Here is a 16,355-nt window from a genome sequence, read left to right on the forward strand (position 1 = left end):
GATGAAAAATCCTGAACAATTTTAATATTTTTAACATTTAATATTTATCAATATATATGATAAATATAATGTAACGTGTCTGGAATCCAGAATAGTCACTTCTATGGAAACACTAGAATAGACCGTTGCATAGGAAACAACAATTGCTCCATTGTAGTTCTAACAGGAGCCTCCATGGTTATAACAAAGGATTCATTTGCCTAGCAGTGGCCAAGGTTATAAATAGCCCGGCTTCGACAAGAAGCAGTCAGTCTCGGATCAGCCTTCGGAGAAGAAAGTCTTCATCCAGCCGTCTAAGGAGCCAGTCGTCATCAAGCCTTCGGAGTTAACCTTTATCCAGCCTTCGAAGTAGAGTGTCGTGGAACATCCGCCGCAGAAGATAGTTGAGGTGTCACGGTGAATAGTAGTTGTACTCGTGATTGTGTAAGCGGAAGAACAATAAAAGTTCTACAGAATCTGAGCCCCACGGGAATTTATTTGTAGCGTGATGCACCAAAACACGCTACAATATATTTTAGTTATTTTAATATGAAGACGGCAAGGCATGCAATGAACTAGTTTGACGTAAATCGAATAAGCACCTGAGGATGGCACTTTTGTGCCGAAACATGTAGTGCGAGAGGAGTGAGATAGATGAGTGTATGCACTGGAAGACGGTTGAAATAAGTCATGGACTTAAATCAGTGCAACAGGACGCTAAAATATAACATTATTAATAGGAGAGTGGTTTGACTGTGACTCGTGTGAGCCAGGCGTCGAAATGTTAAGCAGTGATGAAATCATAACTTCAGTGGGGGTACAGCCAGAAGAGCAGGAAGATAGTGAGAAACAGGAAGAGGTGGACAGTGCAGCTAACAAGAAAATATCACATGGTGCTGCTCTTAATCATATGGAATCCTTACTAGACTATCTTGAGAGTGAAGAGAACAATTAATTAAGTGACAAGCTAATATTATGTAGGCTTCATACGGATATCCATAAAAAAGGAAAATGCCGCAAAAAAGCAAACGACAATATTACATTTTTTTAAGTGTCAAGTGTGAATATTCGTAAAAAGTGTTGGATGTTGTTGAACACGGTGATTGAAATAACTAATTCATACTTCAGTGTAATGTAAAATAAGTATTAAATAGGCCATGAGATGACATAAAATGAGGGTGAATAAATTTATATACAGGTAGGCCTATAGCAAGCGTCTCCAAACTACGGCCCGCGGGCCACATGCGGCCCCCAGTGTGATTTTATACGGCCCGTGAAAGAATTCTGCAGAAATGCACCAATTGAACTAATTTTCCAATGAGTACTAGTAAATGTGATTCCGAGCTTATTCACCTGACATATTATACTGCAGTTCGATGGCTTAGCTGTGGAAAGGTTCTTTCGCGCTTCTTTCAGCTCAGGAATGAAATCGATATATTTCTTACCAAGAAAAACCATCATGAACCACTTTTATCAGATACCAAGTGGCTTTGGAAATTAGCAGTTTTGCTCACCTGGTGAACCATATGAACCATTTGAATTTAAAGTTGCAGGGTGAAAATAACTTAGTCTGTGATTTATTTGCACTTATCAAGGCATTCAGAGCAAAGTTGATACTTCTGGAAAGCCAAGTGAAAAATTGTAACTTTGTTCATATGCTATACTGTGCAGAGTTGCATAAAAGGGTGAAACAGAATTTCCTTCCTCGTTTGCAAATTTAGTCATTTTAGATTTGAAAGAACAATTTCGGAAGCGATTTGCTGATTTGGATTCCAGTACTCAGGAAATTAGATTGTTTCAAAATCCGTTTCACTGTGATGCTGCAGATGTCCCAAGACAAATTCAAATGGAAATTACTGAACTTGAGAAAAATTATCATATTAAAGACAAATACAAGGAGGAAATCTGACCAAATTTTATAAATTTCTGAACTCTGAGCAATTTCCAAATTTAAAGAAATTTGCTTGTAAATTTATCTCCATTTCTGGGATGACGTATCTTTGTGAACAAACTTTTTTCCCAGATGAACTTCATCAAGTCGAAATACAGGGCAAATTTATCCCATGAACATTTAAAGTCGCTACTTGTGATTAGCGTTTCAAAATTTGAAGCTCAATTTAATCAGATTTTAAGAATGCAAAAAGAGTTCCACCATTCACCTTAATTATTTTATTACAATCTGTGATGAAAGTATGAGCATTTGCTGCTACTGTCTGTTGTCATTAATATATGATAATTTATTCTCACGTACTTTGTATTTAGTTTATGGAATTCTGTGCTTTCAATAAAACTCATATACCTAGAGTTATTAATTTCTCAGTTTATCCGGCCCGTTGAAAGTGCTGAATTACCTAATGTGGCCCGCGGTTCGAAAAGTTTGGAGACCCCAGGCCTATAGTATTATGAAGGTACAGTATTACAGTACTACTTTTAATAAGATTTGTCTTAACTGGGTTTTCGATTAATCATGATTTCCATCCCCACCATTATCCCAGATAATCGAGAGTTGAGTGTAAACTGACTCAAGCGATTTATTCCCTGACCTTTCTACCTGTTACAGAGTTAAGAATATTCCAAGTAGTTTTCATTTTATTCTCTGAACTAACAATTACTCTATCATAATGAAGTCCTTTAGTTGCGTTAATAACATTAGATAAAGTTCTGCAATATAATTTTTAACAATTTTTAAAATTTGCATTATTATTATTCCTATACGACAAGTAGAGTTACCGCTTACATCAAGAAGAAATTTATATACCTGGTGTTATACAATTATTGACTTTTGTCTTGGAACTAATTATTTTTTAATGGAAAACTAGAATGAAAAATTCTCAAATATGTTCTAGTATTTAAAAAGGAGTTGAAGATGGTATCAGCATCATTACCACTAAATACATCATCCCACATTGCATAGCTTAATTGCATTTTAAAATTAAGCAAAGACTGATCATCAAAAACTCTCACAGTTGAAATGGTTGAAATTTTATATTTATGAATTTGCAAGTAGATATTTCTAATAATAAGGAGTTGTGCATCATGATCAGATAGAGCAGAATTAATAGGAGAGATCAAATACTCTCCAAATTGAGAATAGTCAATAAATATATTATCATTTAATGAAACAGAATTATTCTGACTTCTAGTTGGGAAATCAATTATGGGAAGAAGATTAAAAGACAATAACAATGAATTAAGCTGTTTTTTCCTACAGACTTAAAGAGAGCCTATGATTCAGTTAGGAGGGAAGTATTGTAGTACAATATTCTGACAGAGTTTGGGATACCCTTGAAACCACTTAGGCTGATTAAAATGTGTTTAAATGAAATGTATATTTAAGTCAGAATAGGTAAACATTTGTCTGATAATTTTCCTATCCAGAACAGTCTAAAACAAGATGATGCTTTATCGCCACGGCTTTTCAGCTTTGCTTTAGACTATGCCACTAGGAAGGTCCAGAAAAACCAGGTAGGACTGAAATTAAATGGGACACATCCGCTGCTGGTCTACGCTGATGATGTGAATCTACTGGGAGACAAAATAGGTACAATAAACGAAAACACAGAGATGATAACTAATGCTAGTAAAGAGGTTGGTCCAAAGTAAACGCAGAAAAACTAAGTATAATGGGGTACCCAAAAGAAACTGAACTAATTTTTTTGTGGGCAGAGCTTTTGTAGTACTGCGTTTTGCCGCTATGAGCGCATAGAGCTAACATTCCTGAGTCGATAAGCCGACTACCATTGCTTCAGAAGGTAAGGACTAGTTTCGGCAGAGTTTATAGTGACAACTGTTTTGTGGGATCGTCATTTTTGCAATGGCCCAAATACATGAAAATGTTGAAAGAATTCGTGAAATCATCAAGGAAGCTTGATGACAGACCATTGAAGAAATTGTGGAGCTGTTGGGAGTGACTTGGAGCTCAGTTCAGCGAATTTTGACAGAAGATTTGGGAATGAAAAGGGTGGCTGCAAAATTCGTGCCATGACTGCTGACTGCTGAACAAAAACAAGGTCGCATGGAAGCATGCTGTGCTTTAAAAGAAGAGTCCCGAAATGAACAAAACTTTTTTCAGCGTTTTGCTGATGTTGCTGAGGTGAAGGAAAAAAACGACAGAGGCGCTGTCAAGCATCTCAAAAGATGAATTTGGACAATGTTTTGAAAAATGGAATAAAAGACTAGACAAGTGTATTAGTGTAAGTGGAGAGTACTTTGAAAGGGATTGAAGGTTTGTGCTTAAAATTTGAATAAATAAGTTTAAAGAAAAATAAGTTCGGTTTCTTTTGGGTACCCCCTCGTATGTTGCTGTCTTGTCATCAGAATGCAAGGCAAAATCATGACATAAAGACAAACAACAGATCCTATGAAAATGTGGCCCAGTTCAAATAGCTGGCAATGACTGCAACAAATCAAAAACTGGTCCAGGAGGAAGTTAAGAGGAGTCTGAATTCAGGTAATGCTTGTTACCATTCAGTCCAGAACCTTTTGTCTTCTCATCTGCTGTCTTAAAATGCAGAAATTTGAATATACAAAACTACAATTTTACCTGTATGGGCATGAAACTTGGTCTCTGACATTAAAGGAGGTACACAGACTTGGGGTGTTGAGGACAACATCTGGACTTAGATGAAGTGATAGAAGATTGGAGAAAAGTGCATAATGTGGAACTTCATAACATGTACTCTTGCAAAGTACACTGTGTTCAATCAAGGAGGAAACTTGGCTACAGCACTGACCAGGCACAACATTCCTCACAGAATGCTGCTGTAACTGCCGTTAGCAGAATGAGTCATTAGCGCTGATAAATGCACGCTGTCAAGTGGCATGAACTTGTCACTGTGGTTAAGTCACATTAATAGGCCGCGCCATACCTCAAGCGGTTAGTCACTGGCTTCCCACTGCGGCGGCCCAGGTTCGATCCTGGGTCTGGTCAAGTGGGATTTGTGGTGGACAAAGTGGCGCTGGGGCAGCTTTTCTCCGAGTACTTTGGTTTCTACTGCCAATCTTCATTCCACCAAATTCTCCATCATCATAATCATCCGGGGTAGGTACAACAGGCCAGTCAGTGGCCGCTCTGCCAAGTGGACCCAGCTGGACTCCACCCCCACTAAGAGAATTAAAAAAAAGTCACATTAATAGTCGGTCTGTGTTAGAGATGTCAACAGGCGGTCGATGTTTACACTGAAATTGAGTTCACTACAGAGCAGCAGCTGTTCAATGTTGAAACTTTTGCAAGGAAAAACCTTACACAAAATGTATCTGTAAGTTTCATCATAAATACAACATGTATAATGAATGGTTCAGTTCCCACAAAGTTGTGTGCATCCAAGTTTGTAGAAAAGGGGCAGGCAGAAGCAATTGAAGAGGATTGTGCTGACTGAAGAAAAAGTTTGGGATACTGAGGCATGACTACATATCAGTACTCAAAAATCGTTCAGCCATTTTGCAGAGGAAATCGGTGATTCACTATGATGTGCTTTCATAGCCACAAAAATTAATCAAATTTTCCCCTGTATAAAGTAGCAGTTGTGCATGAGCTGAAACAATCAGATTATGTATCAAGAATTCGTTTTTGCAACTCGCCACTGCAAAATGTGCATGATGGAATCGTGGATCCACAGCTTCTGTTCATGACTGATGTGGTGTGGTTTCACGTTAGTGGTCATGTCAATGCACAAAATACAAGAATATGGAGAGATGAAAATCCTCACCCTACATAGCAAGTGCCACTACACAGTGAAAAGGTGGGGGTGTGATGTGCTCTAAGTCCACGGCGAATCGTTGGCCCCTTATTTTTCCATGAAAACTGTCAACTCTGGGAATTTTCAGCAAGACAATGTTACAGCATATACAGCTAATGCAACCTTGGTCATGATACAGTAAGAGGTTGAAGACAGAATAATCAGATCCACAAGCCTGATGTTCCACTAAGGCCCACTGTGAACACCATTGGCTCTCCTACCTATTGTCTGGCCAAACACTTGGCTGGCATACTGAGCACATACACTGGCAACTGTCCACACCACGTAAGTAACTCCATGGAATTTGTCCATACATTGGGCTCTCTCCATGTCGATCCCCACGACATAATGGTCAGTTTTGATGTAGTGTCACTCTTCACCAGGGTGCATATAAAGGACACTATGGATCTACTAGGACGACATTTTGAAGAAGACATCTTGAGACTCTTCCGCCGTGTCCTGACCACCTCACACTTCAACTTCAATGGCCAGTTTTATGAACAAACCGATGGTGTGGCGATGGGCTTGCCACTTTCTCCGGTCATCTCTAAGCTATATATGGAGGACTTCGAGGAGAGGGCACTTGACTTTGCCCCACGCAAGCCCCGCTGCTGGTTCTGCTATGTGGACGACACCTTTGTCATCTGGCCACACAGGCCCGACAAGCTTAAGGACTACCTCAACCACCTAAACAGTATCCACCAGTGCATTCAGTTCACAATGGAGACTGAAACTGAGGGCCACCTCCCCTTCCTGGAAGTAGATATTTACAGGAGACCCATACAAACCTCACCCTGACGCTGCGTCCCACCACCAACCATTCAACAAGCAAGCCGCACTTTCCACATTAGTGCACAGGGCTAGAGCTCTTTGTGATCAAGACAGCCTACATGCAGAGTTGGTGTTCCTGGGGGATGTATTCAGGAAGAACGGATACAACAACCAACAGATCCATAGAGTTCTCAACTGTTGGCCCAACACCAGCCAGCCTGAAGATAAACCGGGCTCAGTCGCCTTCCTTCCTTGTGTCGGGATTATTTTCAACTGTATCAGCAGAGTGCTGTCCCAGCACATCAGATCAGTGGGTCTGCTTCCAAACAAATTATCCAGTTTCCTCTGGCCGGTCAAAGATAGCCTGGGACTAAGGACACCGGCTGTATACAGTACACCATGCAAGTGTGGCAAGGTTTATATTGGGCAGACGGGCCACTCCATGGACATGAGGTTGAAGGAGCATCAGCGGTACATCCGTCTCGAACATCCGGACAAGTCAGCTGTAGCTCAACACAACATCGATCTGGGACACCGCATTCAGCTTCAGAATACCTCCATCTTTGTCACGAAGGCCCGATACATGGATCGCATCATTAGGGAAGCCACTGAGATTGAACTCCATCCCGAAAATATGAACAGAGAAAGAAGGGGGTTTTATCTCAGAAAGTCATGGAAGCCTCTCATCTGTTCCCTTAAAAACCCCCCAGGACATAACGCCAAATCCACAGGGCTACACAGGCCATGACCGACTCATATAGCAACCCCCAGCTTAAGGGTTAATGCCCTCCCATGAACCTTGCCTTTCTCGCCCCCAACACAATATCATATACGAAACCCTGCTTCTGTCCCAGACCCATCCCCTCTCCCTCTCCACTGATTTCCCATGTAGATTTGTCCCCCCTCCCTTCACTGCTCTCACATAGCTGTGTTTATTTCCAACACCAGTCTGCTTGTACCGGTTCTCACGGTCTCTTCGCTTGCGGATTTTCTTATTTTTCCTTCTACCCTGGAGATGGAGGCGATACATTCCTCCGAAACATCGGCTAACACCACATCTACACGGTGCCACATCCCAGAATACTGCTTTCTTCTAAAGGGAAAAGTCTACAAGAATAATCCTCGTACCACTGAAGCTCTGCAGAATGAAATAACTTGTGTAATTAGTTCAATTACCATGGACCAAATTCAGAAATTGTTGCATAACTTATTTATGCGATGCGAGGCATGTTTGCAAGCAGAAGGGGGTCACTTCCAACACTAGTTATAAAGCACGGAAAGTTTGTGTTATCCTTTTACAGTATTCCTATAAATGTGTGCATGTACAGAAACTGATGTGAGGAAATTTGACATGACTGCACTCTCGCTAGCGGGGAAGGGCACAGTAGACATGGATAAACAATTAATCTTCTCTACGCTAGTGAGGTTGCATGCATTTATCAGCACTAATGACTAATTCTGCTATTGGCAGTTACAGCAGCAATCTGTGAGGAATGTTCCCGGTTAGCGCTGTAGCCAGGCATCCTCGACGACTGAATGCCCTGTATAATTAAAATGAATGAGTCAAGGATGATGAGATGGGAACAGCATGCAGTATGAATGGGGAAGAAAATTAATGCTTGTAGGATATTAGTGGGAAATGAAGAAGAAAGAGACCACTTGGAAGACCAAGATGTATCTGGGTGGATAATATTAAAATGGATCTTTGAACTGGATTGATCTGACTCAGGACAGGCACCAGTGGAGGGCTCTTTTGAACACAGTAATAAACCTTCATGTTCCATAAAATGTTGGGAAGTTCTTGAATAGCTGCACAACTGTCGGCTTCTCAAGAAGGGTTCAGTTCATAATCAAGAACACCACTCATTATAAATATTAGCAATTTTTGCTGAGCAGTACTAATACATATTCCTGCCTTGCCTTGGAAAGTGGAAAATTTAAACCTGTATATCTGCCTCTGCCATACCAAGATAGTAACAAATTAATGCTCAACACATATATAGGTCATGAAATGTTAATGTATAAAATACAGGGATGTTCTTACCTTTGTTGAACAGTTCATGGCTCTAGGCTTCATGGCGACTGCAGCACCACTGGCTGTGGTGCACATATGAATTTTTCTGGTGAATTAGTGTGTATGCCTACTGGCTGATAACATTCAGAATGATATGGCTATAATTCAAAGATCACAGAGGGTGCTGAAAATGCTGTCCCTCTACACGCAGACATTCCTAACACCAGCAGAAGAGGTTCTGATTTACCCTCTGAAGCTGTTCTGCAGGAATATTTGCAATTTCCCTACAAGTATTCTTTTCAATTCTTCAATTCGAGGGTCACTGTTGTAAACTCTGACCTTCAAACAACCCCAGAAGAAAGAATCACAAGGATTAAGATCAGGAGAAAGTGCTGACAAAATATTACTGCTGATAATTCTGTCCTCGAAGACATCAGACAAAACCTACATAGACATGCGTGCGGTGTGGGCAGTAGCCGAATCTTGATGAAACCAGCTATACAGTCTTTCTTCTTCTGTTAACTCTGGAAAGAACTGCCCAAGAATGACCTGTACATATATTTGAAATTAATTGTTTCATTAAAAAACACAGATCCAACAATCCTTGCACTTCCAGCCCTCCAGACACCAACTTTCACTGGATGGAGCAGGGCTTCATGGGTTAGATGTGGATTCTGTGAAATTCAGTTGCAATCATTATGCCTATTTATGTTTCTCTGCAAGTGAAACCATGCATCATCAGAAAAGAATGTCAACTGTGAATCAATCTCACTTCTGACAACAGACTGTAGAAACCAACTACAAAAATAAACCCTGCTAGCTGGATTGCATGGCTGCAAGGTGTGGATTCAGCAGTTGTGTAACCCGTCTACACTAGACACTGACACTCCAGTCTCTTGAGCTGGATGTTTCAATGATTTTCTGGGTGTATGTTCAAGTCTAGCTCCTACATCATCTAACTTTTCCTCAGTAAGCATTTGCCGCTCATGTTTTTGTTTCTCGTCTATAAAGAACCCCAATAACCGAAGTTTATTGACGAAACTGTGATTTGTTTGCCAGGAACTCTTTCATCACAAAACTTGTGACAAAATTTTCACCAACACTTTCTAGCAGATCTGTATTTCATGTAGGTATCATACAGAAATACATGTTATACAACCTCTTTATTACAACTGTCACAACACAACTAATATCAAGATCAGTGCCTAGTTTCGGCTATTAACAGCCATCATCAGGCAAATACACAGTTAACACATATACACCACTGAACCGCAGTACTAGTAAAACTGGATACAATATTATTAGTTATTCATTCATCTGTAATCTGTAAAGGCGACAGGTTCACAGTCTCTTCCAAAACAGTTCCTCCACTTGATGCGATCTAGAGCTTTCTCCTTCAAATGAAAATATCCTCTTCTGTCCCCAAGGTCATCAAGCATCTTCTTATGTCTTCTTCCTCGTCTTCTGGTCACTTCTATCCGCCCCTCTATCTTTCCTTCAATAACTTCTCTTAGAAGGCAGTTACCGTGTTAGATATGACCAATCAAATTAGCCTTCCGTTTTCTTATTTCGTGTAGGATATTCCTCTGCTCACTGACTCTTAATTAACATTTCTTCATTTCTCACATAATCGGTCCACCCGATCTTCTCCATCCTTCTCCAACACCACATTTTGAAGCTTTCCTGGTGTTTCTGATCTACTGCCCTAAGTGTCCATGTTTCAGCCCCCTACAAAGCAATGCTCCAAATGTAGCATTCCACTAGTTTCTTTCTCAAATTTAAGTCCAATTTGCTGGTAAAAAGATTCTTCTTCTTGCTAAATGCAGCTTTTGCCATGGCAATCCTAGATTTAATTTCACACGTACACCTTCCATCATCTGCTAACAAGCTACCCAAACATTTAAAACATTTCACATTCTCCAGTTGTTTTTGGTCTATCTTTCTTGTGACTGGGGTTGGTTGTCTTGAAATTTTCATTACTTTTGTTTTTTCCACATTCATTTCCATGCCATAGCACCTTCCAATTTTGATTAGTCTATCAATCATACCCTGTAGCACAGTTTCTTCCTTAGCCATTAACACAAGGTCATCTGCATATTTCACAGTTTGAATGATTTGCCCTCCTAATTTGAAGTCTCCAAGCCCGTCCAGAGCTTCTTTGGTAAGGCATTCGCTGCACAAGTTGAAAAAAATTGGTGATAAACAGCATCCTTCTCGAACTCCTCTTCCAATCTTCACACTTCTTGTATCCCCTCTGTCCAGTCACACTCTAACTTTCTGATCCATGTACAATTTACTAATCAATCTTCTTTCACACCAATCGATACCTGTTTCCTTTAGGATCTGCATTAATTTGGTCCAATTTACGCGGTCAAATGCTTTCTGCCAGTCTATAAAGCAAGCACACAGTTCTACATCTATCTCCAAAGTTTGTTCTGCTATAGTTCTCATCATACCAATTGCATCCCTGGTTCCTTTTCCTCTTCCAAATCCAAACTGATCCTCTCCAAGTATATCCTCTATTTTCCTTTCGATTCTTCTTTTAAGTATCTTTGCTATTATCTTTGTTGTATGTGCAATAAGGCTTATTGTGCAATGGTCGCTGCATTTTGTAGCTTTTGTCTTTTTCTTTAAGGCAACCATTGTCACTTCTGTAAAGTCCTTGGGCCACTCCCCAGTTTCATATATGGTGTTTATTAGTTTTGTCAGTGTTTTCAAACCACCTTCTCCCAGTAACATAAGCACATCTCCAGGTACATCATCATCTCCTGTGGCTTTTCCATTCCTCATTTCCTTGATAGCTTTTTTCACCTCACTTTGTAAAATATATGGTCCTTTCTCATCTGTATCTACTTCTTCCAGTTCCACTTCCAAGGTTTCTGGCCGATTAGGTCGATCATATAGTTCTGTAATATAATTTTCCCAAATTTTCAGCACTTACCTCTGATCTACTATTCTATTCCCCTGGGAGTCTTCGATGCCATTATTTTGAATCCCATGGTTCTCTTTCCATCCTAGTTCGTTTGTCTTCATGTACATCAAATCATAATGTCCTGTCCTTTGGAATTCTATAATCTCATTATATATCTTCTCAAGATATTCCTTTTTGGCCCTTTTGGCTCTTTTCGATTCATTCCTCAGTCTCCTGTATTTCCTCCTGCCTTCTTCATTGTTTACATTCTTCCATTTCCTTCACTCCTCCATTTTACTCATCATCTCCTGTGTAACCCATGGTTCTTTACCAACCAATTCGCTAATAGTATCTAACATGCATCCTTTTATATTGTTCCACTGCACTTCAGCATTTCCGCTTTCACTTTCAATTGCACTGAGTTTCTCCTCTAGGGCCTCCTGCACACTTTGTCTTTGAGCATATAACTTCTCCAAATCCCATCTTGGTCTGCGCTTTTGGAATCTTATAATTTTCTTCAACCTGGTTTGAAACTTGGCAACCAGTAAGTTGTGGTCAGAATCAATATCTACCCCAGACAGCGTCTTCACATCCTTCACACTGTTTCTGAACCGATGTTTCACAAGGACGTAGTCCACCTGATGCCGCCTCCAATCCCCAGGTGCCTTCCATGTGTAAAGTCTTCTCTTTGGCGTCTTGAACCAAGTGTTGGTAACAATGAGTCCATTTCTTTCACAAAAGTCAATAAGCATTTGACCCCTGTGATTCTGTTATTAGTTATATTACTATATATATTAATTGTTTACATTCCCTACAGAATGGACAATACTTTGTAAGATAAGGCACCGACTAAATAATTAACATTAATATTACTACATCTATATCATGAGCCTCCTATATAATTTTTATATACACAAAATATAAAATATTCCAATTTGGCCGTGGGAATGCAACAAAATGATGTAGAACATCAATCAAAAAATTTTATTCTTATTTTATACAATAACTTCTGTTTTATATATCTAATTTATTGCATTTTTACATCAATTATTTTTTATATAATTAATAATATTGTATCCAATTTTACTAGTACTGCAGTTCAGTGGTGTATATATGTTAACCATGTATTTGCCTGATGATGGCTATTAATAGCCAAAATGTGTACCAGAGCCGAAACTAGGCACTGATCTTGATATTAGTTGTGCTGTGATGGTTGTAAAGGATGCATGAAATGAAAATTAGAAATACATGTTCCTCTAAAGTATACCACACCATGACGGAACATACTGCTCACTAATTGTAAGTAAGAATGAATGACTAATGAAGCTGACAACTGCTGCCCACTGCTAACAAATCATAAAAAAATTGCCACATATGAACCGCACTGCTCGCCATGAAACATAATGCCATCACACAGTCCACAAAGTTAATAACTTCTCTTAATTCCATACATTAGCAGCCATCAGACATACTCATTCCTTAGAAAAATTTGTATGCGCCTGGTCACCACGATACACACTCATGAACCAGTCAACAAAGGTAGTATGAACCTCCCTGTAGTTCATGCATAATTTACAACAGACAGTGCAATGCAACATTTAAGAAAGAATACAAAGAATCTGAATACTGACAAAACCAAAAATAAGATCTAAGAAGTCTGTTAACCTGTTTCAGCCATCCCACAACACTCCTCACTCCCGATGACACTTCCCCAGGAACATCAAATGGAGATGATTCAACCAGGTCTGTCCACTTTGATCTAATAGCTGCTTGGGCTGCAAAACTTGCCATTATCAAACTAAACTTGTAACCACAAAGTCAATTTTTTCCAAGATGCTCTATGTCTGAAAAGATGTACTGTAGACAGATAGTTGACTATCAATACACAACCTCAAATATCTAAATTTTGAACATTAACATTATTAAAAATACATATTTAAAATATCGTAAAATTTGATTTTATCACTATGCTTTCTCCAGCTGCATATTACATATTTTGGGCTTCACACTCAATGGGTACAAAAGGGATGTGTATGCAAGTTAAACCATACTTAACATAAAGGAAAAACGTAATGTGTGACCAACGTTATTAAAGATCTACTGTAAAAAGGTTTAAAAACCATACTCTTTCAAAGCACAACACACCCACAGATACCAATCAGTTTAAGAAAAATACACTGAAGTTAATATCACAACAGCAGGAGCAAAGAGATTAGAAAATACATAAACATACAAACAAATGAAGGGCATAAGAACAAGCCGAGAAACACTTATCTCACCGACCTAACCCATGCCTTTAGATATTACATTAACACCGAATGTCCTAATGCCCACACTGTAATTTTTCCTCCATTATACTTATATTTTAATACTTTCCCCTTCATACAGATTTGGAAAAATGGTATTTACAAGATACAAGGTTAACTGTAACCCAGTCCAAAAACAAATGCATCAAAAAAAAGAGGCCACACACCTTCTACTGTCGTCATACATTCTATGTACTTCGTCAATCGTGAGCAACTATGGCTAAATTCTGCAGTCCTTAGCGTTTCAATTCTTGGATCGAAACCAACAACCTTGACATCAAAAACGAAAAGGTGACACCAAGGTCCTGAGCTGTATGTGACAATTCCTACGCTCTCATTCCTGCACATATATTATGGCTTACATTTGATTACATTCTTGGTTGCACAGGATTTTTTAAAAAGCTGAAATACTCCTACAAAAATAAAGCGCCACACGTTTCAATCATATGTCTCAACAAAGACGTGAGAAACAAACACAAAGCAGATACACTACCACACACTTCTAGCGCCATGCAGCCAGTAATACGTGTTTAGAAAATATTCAAATTGCCAACACGTTTCACAGTTTTAACACTTTTAACAGTGTTCGTGTAGCGATTATACGCTACTCTCGCACTAGGGCAATCGACTCCATGAAACCAATCGCAACCAGCCAGTCGTTTCTGGTCGTTTCAGAACTTTCAGGCCGTTTGTGACCAGTCGCACTCGTCGCACTCGACGCCGAAGAATGGCACTGACCGTATTAAACATCTCATTAAAAAAAAACAGTTCACTACAAACTCAATATAGCTATGGGACGACGCAAGTGATGTCGATAAAGAACTGCTTCATTCTCTTCAAAACTGAGCAACAATCTGTTAGACTACACAACGTGTCAATATGTGTTTGTTCACAATAGTATCTTTCCTTACAGACTTGGGCAAATATTGAGAGGTAGGTACTGGTACTTGTTAGAAATATGATGCTACATCACTAGGATTCTTGTAAATCAATTTATTTGCCAACCAAAAAGCCTTATGTGTGATAAAATGAAAGTTTCAAGGTTATGAAAGATTCTGCATTCTCTTCAGCAGAAATGCCGAGAATTCTGCTACAGAGAGCTGAAGAAACATTTCCTACTGTGACAGAAAGGATGGTGAGTGTTTTGTGCTTGTGTGCACAGACAAGAGTTTTATTGTCATCTGTCATTTCTCATATCTTAAGAAACTAATCTTTTTATGCCAAGCTTGTGTTAAGTTTTCATAATCCATCAGGGAAGTTTACATGGTTCTTCATATTATAACAGTTTGCATTATTAGTGGGAGAGGGACCAATTCAAAGAGAGTGATATGGGTAGGTCATGTAGTGCACATGTGAGAATGAGAAGTGTGTACAAAGATTTTGACAGAAGGTCTGAAAGAATGAGTCCACTTGGGAGACAATTGCGAAGATGGATTTTAAAGATACAGTTATGTGGGTTTTGGAATGCGTTTGTGTCTGGATGCAAAGTTATGATGGACATGTGTGAACATAGTAATGAATCCACACGTAAAGTAAAAGTAAATCTATACCTGTAATAGTCTGTGAAGGCCCATACAGTTGTGAGACGTTGAGGGTCCCACATTATCTAGACAATTGGCTCAAAGATGGTGGTAAGGTTGTTAGCCCTTCTGGAGGAGCCACCGATTCTGCAGCTACTCAAGAATTCCCCAGCATTTTATGGAACCCAAAGGTTCATCTCCGTGTTCACAAGAGCCCTCCACTGGTCCCTATCCTGAGCCAAATCTATCCAATCCATACCATCCCATCCTATCTCTCTAAGATGCTTTCTAATATTGTCCACCCACCTACACCTTGGTCTTCCTGTGGTCTCTTTCCGTCTGGCTTTCACACCAATATCCTATGCGCATTCCTCGTCTCCCCCATTCATGCTACATGACCTGCCCACCTCATCCTCCTTGACTTGATCATTCTAATTATACTTGGAGAAGAGTACAAGTTATGAAGCTCCTCATTATGCAGTTTTCTCCAACCTCCTGTGACTTCATCTCACTTCAGTCCAAATATTCTCCACAACACCCTGTTCTCAAACGCCCTCAGGCTATGTTCCTCCCTTAATATCAGAGACCAAGTTTCGCACCCATACAGAACCACAGGCAAAATTATAGTGTTGTATATTTTAATTTTTATGGTTTTGGACAGCAGACGAGAAGACAAAAGGTTCTGGACTGAATGGTAGCAAGCATTACCTGAGTTCAATCACCTCTTTCCTCTTGAATCAGGTTTCGATCTGTTATCGTTGTTCCCAAATATCTGAACTGTGCAACATTTTTAAAACATCTGTTTCCTATCTTATTATTTATTTAATTAGCAATATTAACATTTAATTAACATTATTTAATTAATTCCTGGTACTGATTTCTGTTAGAGGCTGAGTCAACCCCAGGGCCATAGTGTGGCCGGAGGGATTAGGTCAATTGAGAAGATCCTTCCATCAGGAAGCAATGAGTCCTTACGTTCCATAAAGAGCAGATACATATTTTCTGTACTTCCACAGGGACCATTAGATTCTCAGGAAGGTCCATGCATTATGAACTTAACACTTCCTAAGATTATGAAGTCTGTAGAAAAGAAATCTGTACAGAGCAACTGTTATG

At 39.4% G+C, this 16,355-nt stretch overlaps 1 protein-coding gene across 7 annotated transcripts in view; it reads right to left on the minus strand.

Moving 5' to 3' along the window:
* LOC111866657 (mannosylglucosyl-3-phosphoglycerate phosphatase) overlaps positions 1–14,251 on the minus strand; it is a 171,398-nt gene extending 157,147 nt beyond the window's left edge. For 2 of the 7 annotated variants that reach the window (XM_023855828.2, XM_023855829.2), the window contains exon 1: positions 13,887–14,250. In XM_023855828.2, coding sequence (XP_023711596.1) covers positions 13,887–14,067 — 181 coding nt within the window. In that variant the 5' untranslated portion in view covers positions 14,068–14,250. Of the gene's footprint in view, positions 1–13,078; positions 13,271–13,886 lie in introns of all 7 variants that reach the window. The other 5 variants (XM_023855825.2, XM_023855827.2, XM_023855826.2 and 2 more) reach the window with 5 other exon arrangements.
* Between the last annotated feature and the right edge of the window lie 2,104 nt (positions 14,252–16,355).

This window comes from Cryptotermes secundus, unplaced genomic scaffold (assembly GCF_002891405.2).
Source record: "Cryptotermes secundus unplaced genomic scaffold, Csec_1.0 scaffold2030, whole genome shotgun sequence".
Lineage (NCBI taxonomy): Eukaryota > Metazoa > Arthropoda > Insecta > Blattodea > Kalotermitidae > Cryptotermes > Cryptotermes secundus.